General features: G+C 48.1%; 1 protein-coding gene across 3 annotated transcripts in view; it reads left to right on the top strand.

Annotated features, from left to right (window-relative positions):
* Positions 1 to 17,676, top strand: part of CADPS (calcium dependent secretion activator) — a gene marked incomplete at both ends in the record, with an annotated part of 194,308 nt that overhangs the window by 74,654 nt on the left and 101,978 nt on the right. For all 3 annotated transcript variants that reach the window (XM_084292522.1, XM_084292520.1, XM_084292521.1), the window contains 2 exons: positions 12,444 to 12,555; positions 16,971 to 17,110. In XM_084292522.1, the coding sequence (XP_084148648.1) occupies positions 12,444 to 12,555; positions 16,971 to 17,110 (252 nt within the window). The remainder of the gene's footprint in view (positions 1 to 12,443; positions 12,556 to 16,970; positions 17,111 to 17,676) is intronic.

Here is a 17,676-nt window from a genome sequence, read left to right as displayed (position 1 = left end):
CTTTTTCCTTCTCAGACTCCACGTTGGATTCCTGACATTTTAAGCACAATCCCTTCATGTAAGGATTATCTGCCTCAGCACGGGTACTGAGGATGGCACAGTTCTAGAGAGAGCCAGACCTGAAATAGCAAGGGTTATTTCAGATCAGGCTTGCCGTGTATTATTAGTAGTGCTTTTAATAAGTTGTGTAAGAAAAAGCCTTTGTATTATGCCCTAACCCGCAAATGCCTCTACATAATATCCGAAATCCCAGGCCAAGCAGGATTTTATTGCTTTTTGTGCTGGATCTTTATTCTTGCAGATATTGGAGGGTTTTACTTCCCTGCCTGTTGTCTTGATGGCTGCCCTCTGCAAAGCCCAGAGGGTGAAGCGGCTCCTGCACATCTCCAGCAGCGCCCTGCCAGCTGCTGCGACTTTGATGCTGCTGCTTCTGCAGCCAAAGAGCAAGGTGGCCGAGGGGCTGGGAACTGCACACAAGGTCTGGTGACAGCACCCCTGTCCTACAGCATCCAGCAAGGCTGCTGGATATATTTAATCACTGACCTGTGCCCGTAGCAGTGCTCACGGGCTGTACCGGTGATTCATCTACTTACAGTACCGCAGTTCTCTGACGTGAGCAAAAGAAAACAAAGACCAAAACAACAAGGAGGTCCTACGTGCCTTGTAAACAAACACTGCGTGGTCACCTGGGCATACTTCAGCATGGAGATAAGTCTTGTTTTCCCCATGTGTACAGTGGTGAAAATCAGGTGCACCTGCTTGGAACTCAGCGCTGCTCCCCTGGCTCTGGCCATGGTCTCATTCTGAGCTTAAATCTTCCTCCTTGCTGAGTGGCCTCTTCAGGACTAGTGCAAGTGTTGTGCTCAGAGCATGAGAAGCTTATTATTTTGTGTGGAGCTTAGTATTTTGGGAGGAAAAAAGGTCACTCTTTAGTGCCTTGTTTTTATTTCATGCATTTTTCTTATGTATGTGCTGTGGGGCAGTGCTGGAGAGAGGACACAGCTCTTCTGACTCCATGTCAGAATAAAGCAATGTTTTTGGTAAACTTTTAAACCTCCCCATCTCTGCCCCCTTCCCTTCCCTTGGCTATTGTGCCAGGAGACAGGAGCCCTGCTTTACCTTTGTCCTTGCTCCCGATGCTGCTCCCCGATTTGCTTTCAGGGTGCCCCGGTGGCTTGGCTGCTTCTCTCTGCTGCAGCAGGCTGCCCTGGTTTGGGTCCCTACACCAAGCCGATCACTTGATCGGTGTCTTAGCCTCATCTCGGTGTGCAGCATCCAGCAGTTTGCTGTCTGATGGTGAGCAGGGGCAGGACCACAGCTCGTCTCCACGGTGCCATTCGGAGCCGGTCCCCTTCTGGGAGATGGGCGCAGGGCAGCCAAATGAGAAGTCGTGCAGGAAGAGAGACTGCAGAGCAGGGATGCCCTCTCTCTCTGCAGCAGGGGAAAATCAGGGCTTTTCTTGCAGGAATCCCCTGCCTCAGGCCCCACAGTTTGAAGGGAGGCTCAGTGGTTTCGCGTGGAGTAGGAGCGTGATAAGAGCATTGTGCTGCAGTCAGTGTTTGGTCGCCGCAGCTGGCTGGGAGATGCCGTGAGCACTTCCCCGTGGTGAAATCAGAACGGTCCTTTTGAGATGAGCTCTCATGTATAAATGACAAATAAACATTCTGTGTGCTGTAGAACAAATTTAACTCCGCTAAACTAAAGGGGTTTGTACGAATGTGGGCAGGAGCAGAGCCCCTAATTCCCATTGTGCATCCCCCATGCAGTGGGTGGCTCTCAGACGGGTGCAATCCTGCAGCCCAGGGGCTGTGCAGCTCATGGCTTTGCTGCCTCGCTGCTGGGATGGCAGAGCCAGGCAGGAGGAGCAGCTGCTGAAAAACTCGGCTGCATAACCCGTGTGCTCCCAGCCCGTGCTACATCCACATCTATCGCGGTGTTGCAGAGGTATTGCCAGTGCTCAGGAGGACCTGTGTGGCTACGTGGGTTTAAGCAGTCATCCACATTTAGGTTTTCATCCCTAGCTAAGCCCTGTGTAAGCAAAATTCATGATGCTGGGTTAAAAGAAAAAAAAAAAAAAAAAAAGCAATAGGAAAATTTAGAAGGAGGCTGCGTTGCTATTTTTCTTCTCCCCTCCCTCTCTGAGTTTGCTTCAGCATTAAATATAAGCTGCCGTAATTACCCAGACTGATTGGCTTCCCTTTCCACTTGCATGGTTTTGTTTCATAGCTGTGCAGATGTTTACAGCTCTTTTTCCCTCAGGAAGCCTCCAGGAGCCTTACGACTGTGTAAAAGTAGGTGATGGAGCCCTGGGTACTGCTAACGTCAGACACCACCGCTTCTGAGCCGCACACCTGGCCCCGTGGGTGAGGCGCTGAGCAGAGTCAGTCTGCCCCAGGGGGAAATGTCTTCCAGGAGACATCTTCAGCTTTGCTCAGTGCAGCTGCTCCGAGCCTGTGCTGCTGCTGCTGGGCTAAGAGGTGACAGTGGCAGGGACACAAACGCCATCAGGTGGTTTGTTTTTAAGCCACCTCCGTCTAGGACTGAAGTGTACAGAGTGGCATCCAAGTCCCTGCACATGGTTTCTTCATATACAATTATTTAGGAAGCCTAGGAGCCCATTTTTTTTATTTTCCGATGAGACCACATGTGGCTTTGCTCCTGTAGGATCCTGCTGTTAGTTCTGTATGAGCTGCGTTTCAAACACCCGTGTGCGTGATCCTGTTTCCATAGTGCTCCTGAGATTTGTTACGCTATTCCCAGTTTTGAAAATGGAGGCTGTGGACAAGCCATTAAGCACAGCAAAAAAAAATGCTCTAAGAGGTTATTAGCCAGGTAAATTTACCAAGCTGTCGTTTTGGGGAATTGTTTCCATCTGCCTGAGCCTCCTACAGGAAGCGCTGCTTCTTCCTACAAGCTCTGGGTGGGGAAATTCCCTTTTCTCTCCTAGGTTTGCAGCATTTGAGGAGCCAGTGGTATTTATATGGCTCACAGGAGGATGGAAGAAACTGGTTTAGTTTAAGCACTTTAGTTTTTCCCCAGAATAAACACGAGGCTTCATCGCAATTCCCCTACACTGAGCATCGCTCAGATGGACGCAGTGGTGAGGTGTAAGGCCTGGGCAGCTTTCCTTCCCTCTTTTTTCCTTCCTGGTGCCCCCATGTTGTTAACCACTGCTCCTTCTCGTGTGCTTCCTCCCTCTGAAGAGGTTTTTTGAGAGGAGCGTGGGGGTGTTCACTATGTGGGAAGAGCTCAAAGGCTTAGTCCTGCCCTGTCTCCATCCTCCCTCACAGCACCAGCTGGCTGTGTGGCAGGCGTGCAGGTGGCCTCCAAGATTTAGTCCTGGTTGCAGTTTGGGTTTGGTTATTTTTTTTGTTCATTCTGGGGCAAGAAGGGGAAGTCATTCACACAGCAGGCACTGCTCATAATGGCTGTTTTCTGCAAAGTGCACTCATGGTCCCACCCGTGTGCTAGCAGCAGCTGCTACACTAGAATCTGTGTTGAAGAATAATGAAGGCTTGTTCCTACAGACTTACCTCTTGTAGTTATTTCTATTCACTTACCTGTGGTAGCAAGTCAATGCAGTCTCTGGCTGTTTTCCCTGACCTTTGGGATTTGCATAGCATGGATTTCACATGGATGCTTGGGTCTCTACGAAGGGTTGAGCTCCTTCACCTTTTCTTTCACAGCAGAATGTCTCCCTTTTCTAGCCAACTGTCTGAATTCTCAACTGTTCTATGCATTGGGGAATTACGTATTCCTGTGATAGCACATACGTTCAAATTTAAGTAGTCCAGAAGGTGTGATGATGCCCAAGGCAATTTTCATCTACACCCGTCTGCTGCATCACTCCCATGTGTGCAACCAACCTTAAGATGGGCCAGCAAAGACCAAAAGGACATTGAAATGAGACTGCGATCCAGTGAGGTGAAATAATTGCTAAATTAAGAAGAGGGCTGCATAACAAAAGTCCTGGAGTACATGCAGTCTTCTTACTTAATATCCGTGGTTGATGTTCTGGAAAAAAAATAAAAAACTCAAGCCATGCCTTCGCCCGAGTTCTGCACGTCACCCACCAGGCGAAAGGCAGGGATGAGACATGTGGAAGCGCCCGGTTGTTGGTTTATTTATTAGGTGCTGTGTACAAGTAGAGCACATTATCGTTTAACGAGGGGGACTGCTACTGCTGTTGCAGAGCACTGTAGGGAGGTACAGAGCATTTTTGCTGCTGGGCCTGCTCTTGCTTGGACAGAGCTCTCGATGCGGGAATGGTTTCACGGGCCTGCTAACCTTGGCTTTCATTTCTCAACATTTTAGTTGTGTTCTCTGTGAAATGAAGGTAGGGTCCTGTTCTCTGTGTGAACATGCTGAGGTTTCCCGATGAACAGCAAGCACTCAAGGGGAGCTGTGCACTATTGTTGCTACGTGGGCAAAGACTGCAAGACCTGCTCATGGAAAGAGGAGCTTGCAAAGGAGGCCAGAAGGATGCAGCAACATTTTCTTGATACCCTTTCCACAGCAACTCCAAGGTGTTTCAGATTGAAGAAGTCCCTGAAGGGCAGGACACAGCACACAGGAGCATCTTGCCTGGCTTGCTGTATTTCTCACCTTTACCAAAAGATCTTGTAGACAAACACAGCTGAGAGCACCTGGAGCAACTTTCTCTCCCTGGCTAAGAGAAGAGGATCTCAGCAGCTGTGGGACCTCTCCAGAGGTGGGAAGAGGGCTCAACAGCTCCTTGTGGTAGGTGCGGGAGGACAAACTCCTGCAGCCAGGGGTTGCTGAGCCCTCCTGTCTGTCTGACCAGACAAGCAAAACGCCTGTCTTGGGACAGATCTCACAGGGAAATGAAGGATGTGGTGTTAGCATGCTTGCTCCAGCTATTCCCAGTGGCTGCGTATCCTTACCTCGAGTTTGCTGTCCATAAAACTAGGGCAACACTTGTGTTTCACAGCAAAGAAAATGCTCACCTAACAGCTGCCTAATGAGACACCTCCAGAGCATCCCTTGGAAAAGAGCTGCTTAAGGACAAGCTGGTTGCTCAGTTAAGTTCCTCAGTAATCAATGCAGAGAAAGGGCTCACCTTCAAGGGCAGCTCACCCCATCACGGGGGGTGTTTCTGCAGAGCTGGCAGTGTAAATCCTCACCAGGCCTGAAGGTTGTTTTTTCACCCCTTTTTTCACCCCTCTGCAGTTTGGTTTTCTTTGGGGTGGTGAGAGTTCATTAGAAGTGATGAACCACATCTCAATTAAATAATTGTGTGAGAAGGGTGGTGGTTTTGTGGCTGATTCAGTGGGGCATCTTTGCTCTGGTTTGGCACGAGGACTCTTTGGTTGGCAGGTGTGTGGCGCTGCAGCCAGACCATGAGCGGCGCTGTGATGGACTTCCACAGGCAGTGCTGGTAACCACAGGCAGTAAATGCACGCAGGCTGATTTCATGAATGAAGCTTTCATTCCTGCTGTATCCGTAGCTGACACACTGATGAAGTATTGTAAAGTACATACGCTAGGCAGCCCTTGTAAAGCAATTACTCTTTCAGTTCAGACCTCCCAGTGAAAGGTTGCTGGGCTTACATTTCCATGTCCTCCTGCTGAGCAGTTTGCCTCTAATTGTAAAATCATAGTATTAAGCGAAAGCACGGGGCATTTTAAAAGCAGTCATCATTTAAATCACGCTAAGTAATCACGCTGCTTACTTTTCCTGTAAATACCCCGAAGATTGTGGTGAATAGCCTTGCTGTAAATCCTCCTCCCAACCAGCCACAGCGTTCCTGCAGTAAAGCAGGGCCTGGGGTGAAGCCGGCTGCAGGACGGCAAGGTCCTGGTGATGCTGTGCTGTGCATAGGCATGTCAGAGGGACATCGCTGGGGCAGGAATGCCATCTCGTGGCCGTAAATAGCTATTATGTGATTCAATCCAGCTCCCATCCCTTCTTACAGCTTCCCCATAACTGTGCCTATCAGCTGCACTCAGGAAGCACTTTGTGCTGAAACCAAGCACCTTATTTTCTGTATGATGAAGACCATCCTTTCCTGGGTTGCTGAAGTCATGCCATCAGCCTCGTCAGCTCCTCTTGGCTGCGGTGCCCCGGCAGCCGTCTGATGCGGTGCTGGCACAGGAGCATGGTCTGTGGGACATAAAACAGTGTGGGACACAAACAGTGATCCAGGCAGAGAACTGGCCCTGCTTGGCCTGACAGCACAGCTCAGGGCAGGCACGGCCCCAGCCTCTGGGCGTACCGGGGTGCTCATTTTTTGGCTTGCAGAAGCAGAAGGTTTCACCTCATCAGGAAAACCCAGGAGTTTGTAGCTTATTCCATGGCAAGGGGGCTGGAGGGCTGCTCTATCAGAATGCTCTGCTTCTTTTTATCACCTCTTTGTGAGCCAGCTGCTGAAGGTGTGGGCGCCAGCCTCTGCCAGGTGTTGCAGACACGTACACGCTGCCACATCCCCTGCCCTGCCCCACTGACACCTCTCCCGAAGAGGAGCGAGCTCTCTGCTCCCCCGGCATTGCTGGGCACTGCTGGCTGATCTCCCTCGTTCCTAGAAATTCACAAAGACTCGTTTCTGAAAATGAAATTAGCATTTTCAGCCTGGTGGAATTAATGCCGTCCCTGTGCCAGGTTTCCCTGCTGAGCTGAGTAAATCTGTGCTATAATGAGCTGCTGCTTCGGAGAGATGTGGGAGGGGAGCTCAGGGAGATCACCAACAGCCATAACCTTGGTCACTGGCCTCTACTTGCTGGTTTCAACCCACCAGTATGTGTAATGTGTTAGAGAACATAACAAAAAGCTTTACTGTAGGCTTCTTCACATACAGGTAACAGCTAAACACCATTAAAACCTTATAAAAACTGTTTACTTTCTTGATGTTTTCCCAAGAAATTGGGATTGTTTGTTAGGCAGGGTTTTTGGAAGAAGTAAATCAAGACTGCCTGTAGCATTTCAGTGATGCGTGATCAGACCCCTCCGTCCTCGGATTGAGATGGGCTCCAGCAAGCTTCCTGGCCAGGCACAGCGGTAAGCAGAGAAACCACTTAAAATCACCCCACCACACAGCTGGCCTTGCAAATTTTGTCCCAGACATGACAACGTCTGTGGAAGGCCTTTCAGAGAGCCCTCTGCCCATAACACACCTCTGGAGCAATCACACTGTGGGGAGAGCTTAGCTCTCCTTTCAGACACATATTTTCTTTTATATGTTTCATGTTTGCTCCATGCAAGCTGCCAGGCAAACTTCTTTCAGCAAATATATCTGGAGAGAGAGAAAAGGTGTCCTCCGGCAGTTTTGAAGCCCATGAAAACTGATCATAGATCATATTTAAATGTCAGCCCTGTCTAAAGCACATCACTCTCCAGCTGCTCCCATGTTAGCCTGCCGACAGGCCGAGCTGCTTAGCAGGGCTGATTCATGGCCCGGCGATATAATTCAGTTGCACTTGTTCATTGTTTAGAGAAATCACAGGCATCGATGTTCTGTTAGATCTAGTTACAAGGCCGAGGATGGAGGGAGGCTCTCTGTTTTAAATTAGGCAGGGGCTAAGTGGGCTTGCTGGATACAACAGGACACAAATGAAAGAAGTGAATGGGAAACAACTCTCCCAACAAACCACTTATACAGCCTAATCTAGATATCTCTCAGCTGAAGAATTGAATACCCGTAGGTATTCGTATGTATGTTCAGCACTTGTAAGGCCTTTGGTACAAGGATAAAGTCAATGTCTCTCAAAAACAGCTGAGAAATTTCTAGATCAGGCCATGTAAAGTGGTCTGTTGGGGAGAGTTGTTTTTGCGGAGTTTATGGCAGGAATGGGTAAGAGCATGGTGCAGGGCATGGTGAGGAGACCGGGTGGTCTTACTTGTTCTGTCTGTAAGTTGGGAAGGGCTGGGAAACATCACCCTGAGGGTTTGCTAGAAGATTGCCAGTGTGTAGCTTGAAACACCTCCCAGCAGCTTGGTCTGAGCAGCTTGGCTTCTGCGTCAGCAATGGCAACGCTTTCCCTTCGGGTGCCAGGCAGGACAGCACCCATGAGAGCTTCTGGCTGCTCCTTACCTTGAGGTAAGCCTGTCCTGAGAGTGCTCCGTGTTACATGAGCCCACAGAGGCTTGGGGACCAGGGAGAACCTCCCTCCCTTGTAGTCCAGTCACTTCTGGATATGTAATCTTATGTTTCATTCACATAAATATCTCTCAGTGCTCTAGGCTGTTCAGTTAACTATCATGATGGTGCCTTTCAGTAAATTTTGTTTCCTAAAACTTGCACGCAGCCAACAGTGCTGATCTACTTACTTTGCCTGTAAAAAGCAAAACAAGTTAAGTTAAGCTCATAGAAGGTAAAACAAGTTCTCAGGATAGCACCTGGGGCATGCATCATCCTCTGGCTCTTTGCAGCCAGAAGAGTTTGATCCTGAGTTTGATGCCTAACGAGAAACCCTGGAGACACAAGGAGATCCAAATTATATTACCGGAGCAGCAGAGATGGCATAAATCGGGCTGTAATTCTAGCAGAGTCCCGAGGCATGGCATGATTTCCTGGCTAGCTTCAGGCTTTGGGATGCATTAAGCAGTAAGAAATGCTGGGCTGAGGGTTTCAGGTGGGATTCGGATAATGAATATGGTCCTAACTGAGAAAGTACTGCCAGGATTTTTCTCCCTGTAATACTTCTTTTCTGTGGTGTGTGTATACCTATGTATACATACACGTATATATATATATCCTTTGGGGTATAATGATATTATTTCTCCTGGTTTGCAAGTGAATTATTGCTTTGAAGTGTAAGCATGGGCTGTGTGACATGGGGACAAGACGGTGTAGGTAGTTCATGAGAGGATTTGCCCAGGATGGATCCCAGGGCACTTTCCCAACAAAGCAGCTCCTGCAGGGATAACATGCTTAATTATTAAACGCGGAAATGAAACCGCTACCTTGCTATTCCCTCAAAAGATCCGAATACCTGACGACTGTCCAGAGCTAATTTTATGGCCGATAATTTAATACGCGGCACAGATAAACTGCCTACTTAGATTGAATACCAATGATGTTTCGGTGCCATGAATTATGGCCTTATGCTGAGCATCTCTATGGCAACTAATGACATCACCGCAGGCTCCAACCTGCACAAAACCCAACTTCGGAGGGTCTCTGCTCGTTGGCATGGATCTTTTTGTGGCTTTTGGGGGGATAAATAAGCAAGCACCACGGTGTTGTCAAGGGTTTGCTATGTATGTTTACTGTCATTTGAAACATTTATTCCCTTTGTGGCTAATGTTGTTCTCATGAAGGAAACCTAATGAAAATTACTGTTTGTATTTGGTTAGTAACATTTGTTGATAACATATGGTCTGGGAATGCTTCAGCAAATAAGAGCTTTTTAATAGTAAACAGAGATATGAGTTCTATAAAGCAGATGCTGTCAAAATACACAGCGTAAGGTTCGATATTTTCTTACTTTCTCCTCTTATCCAAAGCAAGATTATCTCTCTAATTTTCCCTGTTGGTGACAATGCAGGTTTTTTTAAGAGAGAAAACATAATCTGTGACCTGAATCTGTAATTAGAAAATAAGGCTCTTTCTTGGTTCTCATGTTTAAAACATTTATTAGGAAGCTGAGGGATAAGACACAAAAAAGACGTAATGTTGGGGCATCTGACTGAACTGCAGGGCTGTAGGTAATTCATGCCAAACCCCTGCTCCCTGCGCTGGTGGCAGTTGGATGCATCGCCATAAAAGATGAAACGTGGAATAGGGACACGGGAAGAGAGGATATCGGAGCAAAGCTGATGAGGAAACCCAGTTTGTTAATCAGCTCCGTGCTGAACGTGCTCATCTGCTAAGCTCAGTTGGACTAGATTTGCTCAGAGAGCAAAACATAAACCATGATCCTCGTGCAAAAAAGGGGTAAAGGGTTTTTCCCAATAAACTTCAAAACACAAAAGCTGCTCTTTGGTATTTATATTTGAGGAAAATGTATGTTCTGGACATGTGTAGTCTGAGCCTTTTCCCAGTCAATTCAAGAGAACTGCCCTTCTTCAGGAGAGGATCTAGTCCAAGGTCAATGTGAAAGAGAAAGTCATTTATAGGGTGAGGAGGAATACAGTGGTTAGGAAGATACAGCATAATGTCTCATCTGACTTGCAATATTTTGGGTTGTATTGTGCATTCTGCCATGTCGCCCTGACGTGTTGCTCGTGGCATGCTGTTTGTTCCTTTTAGTCTGTAGAAAGCACCTTCTCTGTGATTATCCTTCAAGCTGGCTTGTACGCTTTGCATGAGCTTTGAAGTGTGATGAATATTCAGGGTCTTTGGAAACAACATGGAAATCCAGTTCACAATGAATTTAAAAAAAAAAAAAAAAACACAACAACAAAACCAAGCAGATCTTATCTACTAGCTTCACAGCAGGCTTCTGCACGGTCAGATGTTCAGCAGTGTCCTCCTTGCAGCCGTGCATTCTTCCTCAGTCCTCCATATGCCCTTGGTGTTCAGCTGAGCTGCTGTCTGCTAACGAGAGCAAGTGCCACTTTAGGAGTGCTTTGCTCACCTTTTTCTTGGAAGTGTGTGTCTCACTTTATTTTAATAAGTTTCTAACTCTCTAAGAAGTAGAAACAAATCTTGAAACATAGCTGCAAACTCTAAAATATAAAAGCACCGTGTGCTTTTTTACCTCTTAGTCTATAAAGTATTTTTTTTCTTTTCTCCACTCCTTTCAAACTTGTCTAAAGCTTGCAAATAGACATTAGTTCAAGTTCCACTTAATTTTTGTTCCATGACCCTCTTCAGTCTGTTCTTGTTTGCCAGAGGGGAGATTTACTGTATCTCAAAAACCTTAGCACAGGTGAATAATTTGACTTGTTGGTGTGAGTGGTACCACTAGTAAGCCTGTTGGAAAAGCTGAGGCCTTTAGGATGTTGAAGAGACTTGGCATTTCACAGGTTTCCTTTGCCTATGATCTTTCTAAATCAAAGCTGGCTGTTCTGGGTACCTTTAAAAGAAAAGTCCTCTTGTAACTGAAATAGAGCAGAACTGGGGGTGGTAAGGAATAGAAGCAACCCGAGACTAAATTAATATATTGCTTCGTGAGAGGAGGGGATGAGGCCTCTGAAGTTCACTCACTGTTCGTGTTCTTCAGGTCCGGGGGAGTGCTGGGCACACGGAAACCCCAGAAGTCGCGAGGAGGATTAGCAGTGGGTCCAGAGTCTGGCAAGGCTCCCTAGAGACCGGCAGGTTGTCACTGCTGATTAGCTGAAGAAAGGGAGTAAGTGAACTAGAGGGATCTGTTTAGAAATCATAGCAGGAAAGCTGCTAATCCAGGCAGGGTGGAAAGGGGCGACCTTTCCCTGCCACACGCTGCGCTTACGGGGCGGCACGGAGAGCCCCGGCCACTCTCCCACTTGCCCAGCGCAGCAGCACCGTTGGGTGCAGGGCTGTGGTTCCAGCAGGGCACCTCCAGCACCCTCCGTGTGCCCAGCACAAGTGACCCCTCAGTCCCACAGCATGTGCAGGCTTCTTTGCTGAGGATTTGAGGAAGGTCAGCTGCAGGGAGTCTCCCTGTGTAAGGCTCAAAATGGCAAATTGGTCCATCCATGTCAGCAGGCTGCGGGTTGGACCCCGTGCCTGCAGCCTCGCTGGAGCTCATGGGGTTGTACTCCCCAAGGCACTGCCGGCTGCTAACATCTTCCTCTCGTACTGCTGCTTGAGGCAAATAGCCTGAAGTGTACCAGACTTTTCAGGAATGGTCCTAGGTTGCTCTAGTTTGCCTTACCCTGTGGGTCATTCAGCTTCCATAGCACTGCTTTCCAAGCCACAGTACCAGCCAGGGGCGTAACTCGTGGAGTGCAAATAGTGGATGGCATTTCCAGTTCATTGCGGGGCTGCAGAGGTGGACATTTCCTGGCCACTGCCATCCCACCCCCAAGGAGCTGGTGTCCTGCTCTGCAGACCCACCTAACCAGGCTTACTCTAGACATCATGGCTTGAACCTCAACCCGGGCTGGAGCACCAGACTGGGACTCAGAAGAGGACTCAGGTTAAATGTGGGGTTTCTTTAGAGAAAGCAAGCCTCACTATAAACCTGTAAAGGAAAGGTTAACCAGACAGGAGAAGAGCAGAGGCATGAGTGATCACAGATGTCCTAGGTGCAGGTGTTCTCGATCCTCGGATTCTGCTGTAACTACACAGGCTGTCACTGCCAGAGATGTATTGTTCTTTCCTTCTAAATAAGTTCCCTTAAATTTGGTTTCATGCTGCTCCCAAATATCCTCTTTTCTCCCCAAAGAGACATCATGGTTTTTCCAAACATCTGTCCTGCATTTCCCTAAGAAGATAATTAATGCCCTTGTCACTCAGCCCAGCCTGTGCCAGGCACGACATTTTCTGTTAACCATTGCTCACCCGAGCAGTAGCGCTGCTGGGCTGCTGCTGGAGCTGAGCATGTCTCTGTCTTTGCAGCTGGGGCACCCAAGGAGACTTCACGACAACACACGCGCTTCCTGCAGTGAAGGTGAAGCTGTTCACGGAGAGCACGGGCGTGCTGGCGCTGGAGGACAAAGAGCTTGGGAGGGTAAGGAGATTTGGAGTGCAGTAATTTTTCCTTCTGGCCCTGCTTTTCTAGAGAAATCTCTCCTGTACGGAAATATCTTTGGAGCACAACGTGCTCTGCTTTTTTGCCAAGCTTCAGGAGGGAAAGAAAGCAAGCTCTGCACTGCTGGAAAGTAATGCACCTCGCATGCTGTCTTTGTTGTTAGTTTTTAATGGCAGGATTTCAGCTGGCTGTGCCTGCACTGAGCAAAGGCAGAGGATCTTGTGTGCGATATTGGCAGTCCGGAAAGCTTTAGAAGTTGCTTACGGAAATGGACATTCCTGAGGCAGAAAAGGGGATTATGCTGAAGCAAAAAGAGAGGATTTAAGTTTGGCAGGAGTGTGTTAAGCTGCTCTCATATCTGCTGAACAGCCAGTGCACGGCTTGAGCATTTGAAAGCGCTGACAGCAGTTCTCATGGCAAAAAGCTTGAAATCCTGGCTTCCCCAGGAACTGTGGCTGAGCCATGGCTTCATTGGGGCTGGGCTAGGGAGTAAAATGGGGGGTTCCACTGCCCCTAGCAGTGGTGTTAATAGCAAAGAGCTCAGATTGCCCTGGGACCAGCATCAGAGCCAACCTTCCTGCCCCATCCCAGGCCCTGGAGCTGGTGACCCTCCAGGACTGAAGCCCATAGCTCCACAAATCTGTGGGCAGCAGTTTTATGGGGCACTAGGACACTTCAGCTCATCTCCGTGGACTTCTGCATCCTGCAGCTGTCTTAGCCCCAAGCTCTCTGCCAGGCCTTCCTCAGCTCTCTCAACAAGGGAGGTCCCCTCAGTGGCCTGGGCTGGTGTCCCCAGTAGCATCCGGGAGCCTGTACAACCCATGCAGAGTGCAGCCTTTTAATCCCGCCAAGGAAGAAAAGCCCCAGTCCAGAGACATCCCGCAAACTGGGTATGCAAAGCTGGGAGCTCTGAAGGAACCCATGGCTGGCAGAAACCACACCAAGCCTGATCTGGGTTTCCCAGGGCTGGCATCACGAGGGAGGCTTCACAGCGACCTTGTGGCTTCATAACATTATCGAAGAGACCAGGAACCAAGAAAATGAAGAGCGAAAGATGTTTAATCAGCAAGGGAGTAGATAGCAGATCTGTCCTTCTGAACTGCATGGTGAAGACCCCAAGAAGTGCAAGCGTGACATTTCCAGTTACGGACTATCCTCTTGTTGGGATGTTTCATGTTGACCCTGCAGTCCATGGCTTTTTGGGCCTTGACACAGAAGGGTCTGTCTCTGTAAAACAAAGTTTGTCCTAATTAACATGATTTTTTAACTCATGTTGTTCATGCAAATGCCAAACATTCTTTTAGGTCCTACTGAGTTGTTGATCTAATTTATATCTTTATGGTGGAGAACACCACAGGTGTTTTTGTCTCATATAATTTGCATTAGTTTTGACTGTTTGTCTTTTCACATTCACGTAAATCCTTTGTTCTTGCACTCGAGAGAGAGAAAAGCAGAGCTACCCCTCCTTTCCTCATCTCAGTTTTCTCTTCAAAGAGAGTCACAGCCCCTCCAGACTTCCCTCATGCACAGCACGATCCTGCCTTTCTCCCCGTCCCGTTTCTTTTTCCAAAGGAGGGTGACCCCACCAGGCTGCAGCACTCCAGCCGCAGGCCTCCCTTTGCTTTGCGGCACAGCATCATAATATTTTCAGGATTATTTTCAAACCCACATTCTTCAAACAGCCCAGTACCTCCCTTTATCCACCGCAGCACGCTGAGCGGGGCTTTTCACCCAGCCGTCCTCAATGCCATTCAGGCCTTTTTCCCCCGAGTGCTTACGCTGGCTGGAGGACCCACTTGCTTTGTAGGCCTTGTTCCCGCTGGCAGCCGTGAGCAGCGCTGACTTTGCTGCTCCGGGGAAGCAATTAGCCTCGTGCCTTGTTCTGAGGAAGATGTCAGGCCCCAACACAACCCCCCTGGCCCTGAGATGCCGAAGAGCCGGCCGTGCCAACGCGCTCGGATTCCCGGTGCCGCAGGGAGCCATCACCCAGGGTAAGCTCCTGAAACCCCAAGGAATGCGGGCCAGCAGCAGCGGGCACGGGGCAACCATTTCCTCTGGACGGCTGCCAGCGGCACTTTGAGGCGGCCGAACTTCAAAGGGACGCTCGGGGTGCCCGGAGCGGCCGAGATGCCGCGTGTCCAATCGGGCTGCATCGGGATTCCTTTTTAACGAGATAAAGAAATCAGGAGTGTGTTAAACCCCTGATTTAGCTGTTCAAATGGATGCAAACCTGTCTGTGGAGAGAGGAGAGAAGCAAGGCTCCGAGGAGAGTTTCTACACAAAAACAGCCATGCTTAGCCGCCCTTTTGAGAAGCAGCTTTGTGCGCTGCCAGGCGCGCACAATGCTCACTTTCTATTGCAAGTGTTGAGCTGGCAGCCGGCCGGCGCTCCTCATTGCACCACTTGTGTCGAAGGCAGAGCTGGAAATCGCTCCCAAGCCCCGAACTGCTGGACGGGCAGCTGAAGCCATGGGAATCCATCCTGGCCCTATTGAGGCCAGTGGCAAAGTGCCCGTGGACTTGAGCCAAGCCAAGGCTTCATCCACCGAGAGCAAGGAGGGGAAGAGCCATGAATTACAACAGCACCGCACAAAGTTTATGCGCCTTTTGATGAAAAAGAGTTAGAAATCAAAGTAAAGAGTATCCCAAACACCCTGAGTGGCTGCTGCCTCGCAGAGAGATGAGGTTTAATGCAAGGCCATGGTCTGTGTGCTTGCCCGGCCTGCCTTGCAGTGGGGATGCCTGTATGATGCCCAGAGCCTGGGCATCCAACTTCAGCTGCCACTTCTCTAACAACACCCCGTGTACAGGACTTGCTTCTTTTCTTCAGGTTTTACTTAAATACAGTTTTTTTCTCCAGGAGTTAGAGGCCAGCATTGCCCAGTTAATCTAGGTAACTAGTAACAGGCTCCTGCCAGAGAAAGCATGAATGTATTCCAATAAGATGTGTTAAATAATGTTGAGGAGTAAGGACAAACTCCAAAATCTACTGATGTTAACCTCAGGCCTTGGAGAAGACAATGAAATAATTTTTAAAATCAGAGGGTAATAGTGTCAAGAATATTTTGGTGGTAGGAAAAAAAAACAACTAACTACTTTGTTGACTCTGCAGTGAAGTTGGGTATCTGGATATGACATTATAGTCTGGCTGGCGTTTGGCAGGAGCACGAAGCAATGGAAGCACAGCAAATAACAAGGATGAATGCTGCCATTTGTAAAAGAGCGTGCTTGCGTAAAGGTTAATGGATTTAAAGGAGATTCATCTCACTGCAGAACAGTGGAGACTAATAAATTTGCTCCAGGCAAAGTCACCTCTGAGAGCGAAGGTGTTGGAAGAGGAATGGGCATAAGAGTAAGAGGGCATCATTCTGGTGTGAAGGCAGTTAAAGCTCTGCTGTGCTTTCCTTCACACACGGACACACGTCCCACAGTCCCAGGGGTAAGCCACATCAGAGGACACATGAGAAAGCACGAGGAGAAAACTGGGAATGCCGTGTAGTTCTCGAAGAATATTCTGTGGCTCGCTGGCTGAGGGGGATGCCCTGCTTTGGGGGGTAATGAGTGAGAGGAAAAGCACAGCCATGATCGGAAGGGATTACTTGCCTCTTGGAGCCTTTTAGTTTCTTTGATTTGCCAGGCACTTCCATTGGTATTCATCTGCACAGCTCCACTGAAGTCACTGCTGTCACGTTGATTTATCCCAGCTGGAGACTGCCCCATCATTTCCTCTCGGCACAAAATGGAAGCAGAAAGTCCTGCAACGACCACTGTCGTGATATGTGATGCACGTTTGATCTGTTGTTGCAGTGCAGACAAACCGACCCATCTACAGTGCTGCCTACTGCAGACAGTCTTACCAGTAAGCAAAAAAAATCCAATCATCTGATCTACAGCCTGAAGGTAGCAATTGATGAACCATTTTAGGTAAAACTTTGTGAAGCCTTGAAACAACACACTTCAGATGGAAATGTCAGGAAGCCTAGCAGCTGATGGTATGGCTCTGACAGTGGAGTATTGTAGGGGGTAACCTCAGCAAAAACTTGTTGCTGGTTTGCTCATCAGATCACTTCTAAGCTGGTTTACCTGCACAGCTGCAAGCTCGTTTATTGTTCTCTTTCCTTAAATGACTGCAAGATGGGAACTGATAATGCAGTTCTGTTCTGCACAAGCCCATGAACAGCAGCACAGCAGATAGAGGAGCCAGAGAATATATGAACTCATCTCAAAATAATAAGCTGAACTTTAAAACAATAAAGAAAAGCTAATCTCAGTGATGTGTGTAGTCATTTCCACACTGACTTCTAGGAGGAAGGTAGCTCATCTGCTGTGCTTTTGTTACCCAGTAAAACCCACTTTATGAACAATTTTTAATGTTGTTGATTTTGACGCTTGCAGGTTGTTCTCCACCCTACTCCCAACAGCCCAAAGCAATCAGAGTGGCACAAAATGACAGTTTCCAAAAACTGCCCGGATCAGGATCTGAAGATCAAGCTTGCCGTACGAATGGATAAACCTCAAAACATGAAGCACTCTGGGTAAGTGTCTTGATCTGAACTCAATTTGTTTTGCATGTGCATTAGAAAATTTCTCTTTTTTTAAGATTCTGCCAGAGGAATTCTATTTTTTTCTCAAGATCGCAGGAGGTCGAAAGAAATTTAAATATAGAATCAGCATTAGTTCAGTCATTTATAATGCATTTTCCGTATTCTTAGCTAGTCTTTTTAATGCATGTCAGTCAAACAATTTAAATTTTAAACAGCATTCCCCAGGAAATTGCTGGGTTGTTTTCTTCCTGTAAGGAAATAAGAAGCAAACTGCCTGCCTCCCTTATTGATAGGTTGGTATAATTTCCTAAATTATTCTGCGTTTCCCTGCATTGACTTCTCAGAACTAAAAAGTCAGTGCACCTTCCACTTGAAATAAACTCCAAAGTGATCATCATTATTTATACAGAGATGCACAGTACAACTGAACAGCAGTTGCCTGCAGCAGGTCAAGAGAGTGTAAGCAGGACTAATGAAGTGGGATGTTAAAAGGGAAACCTCTCCCCTCCATATGTCAATATCAGAGGATTTGGGGCCAGGGGATCCCGAACTGCCTC

Source organism: Netta rufina (assembly GCF_964035555.1).
Source record: "Netta rufina genome assembly, chromosome: 10".
NCBI lineage: Eukaryota > Metazoa > Chordata > Aves > Anseriformes > Anatidae > Netta > Netta rufina.
This window is presented reverse-complemented; position numbering and strand designations above follow the sequence as displayed.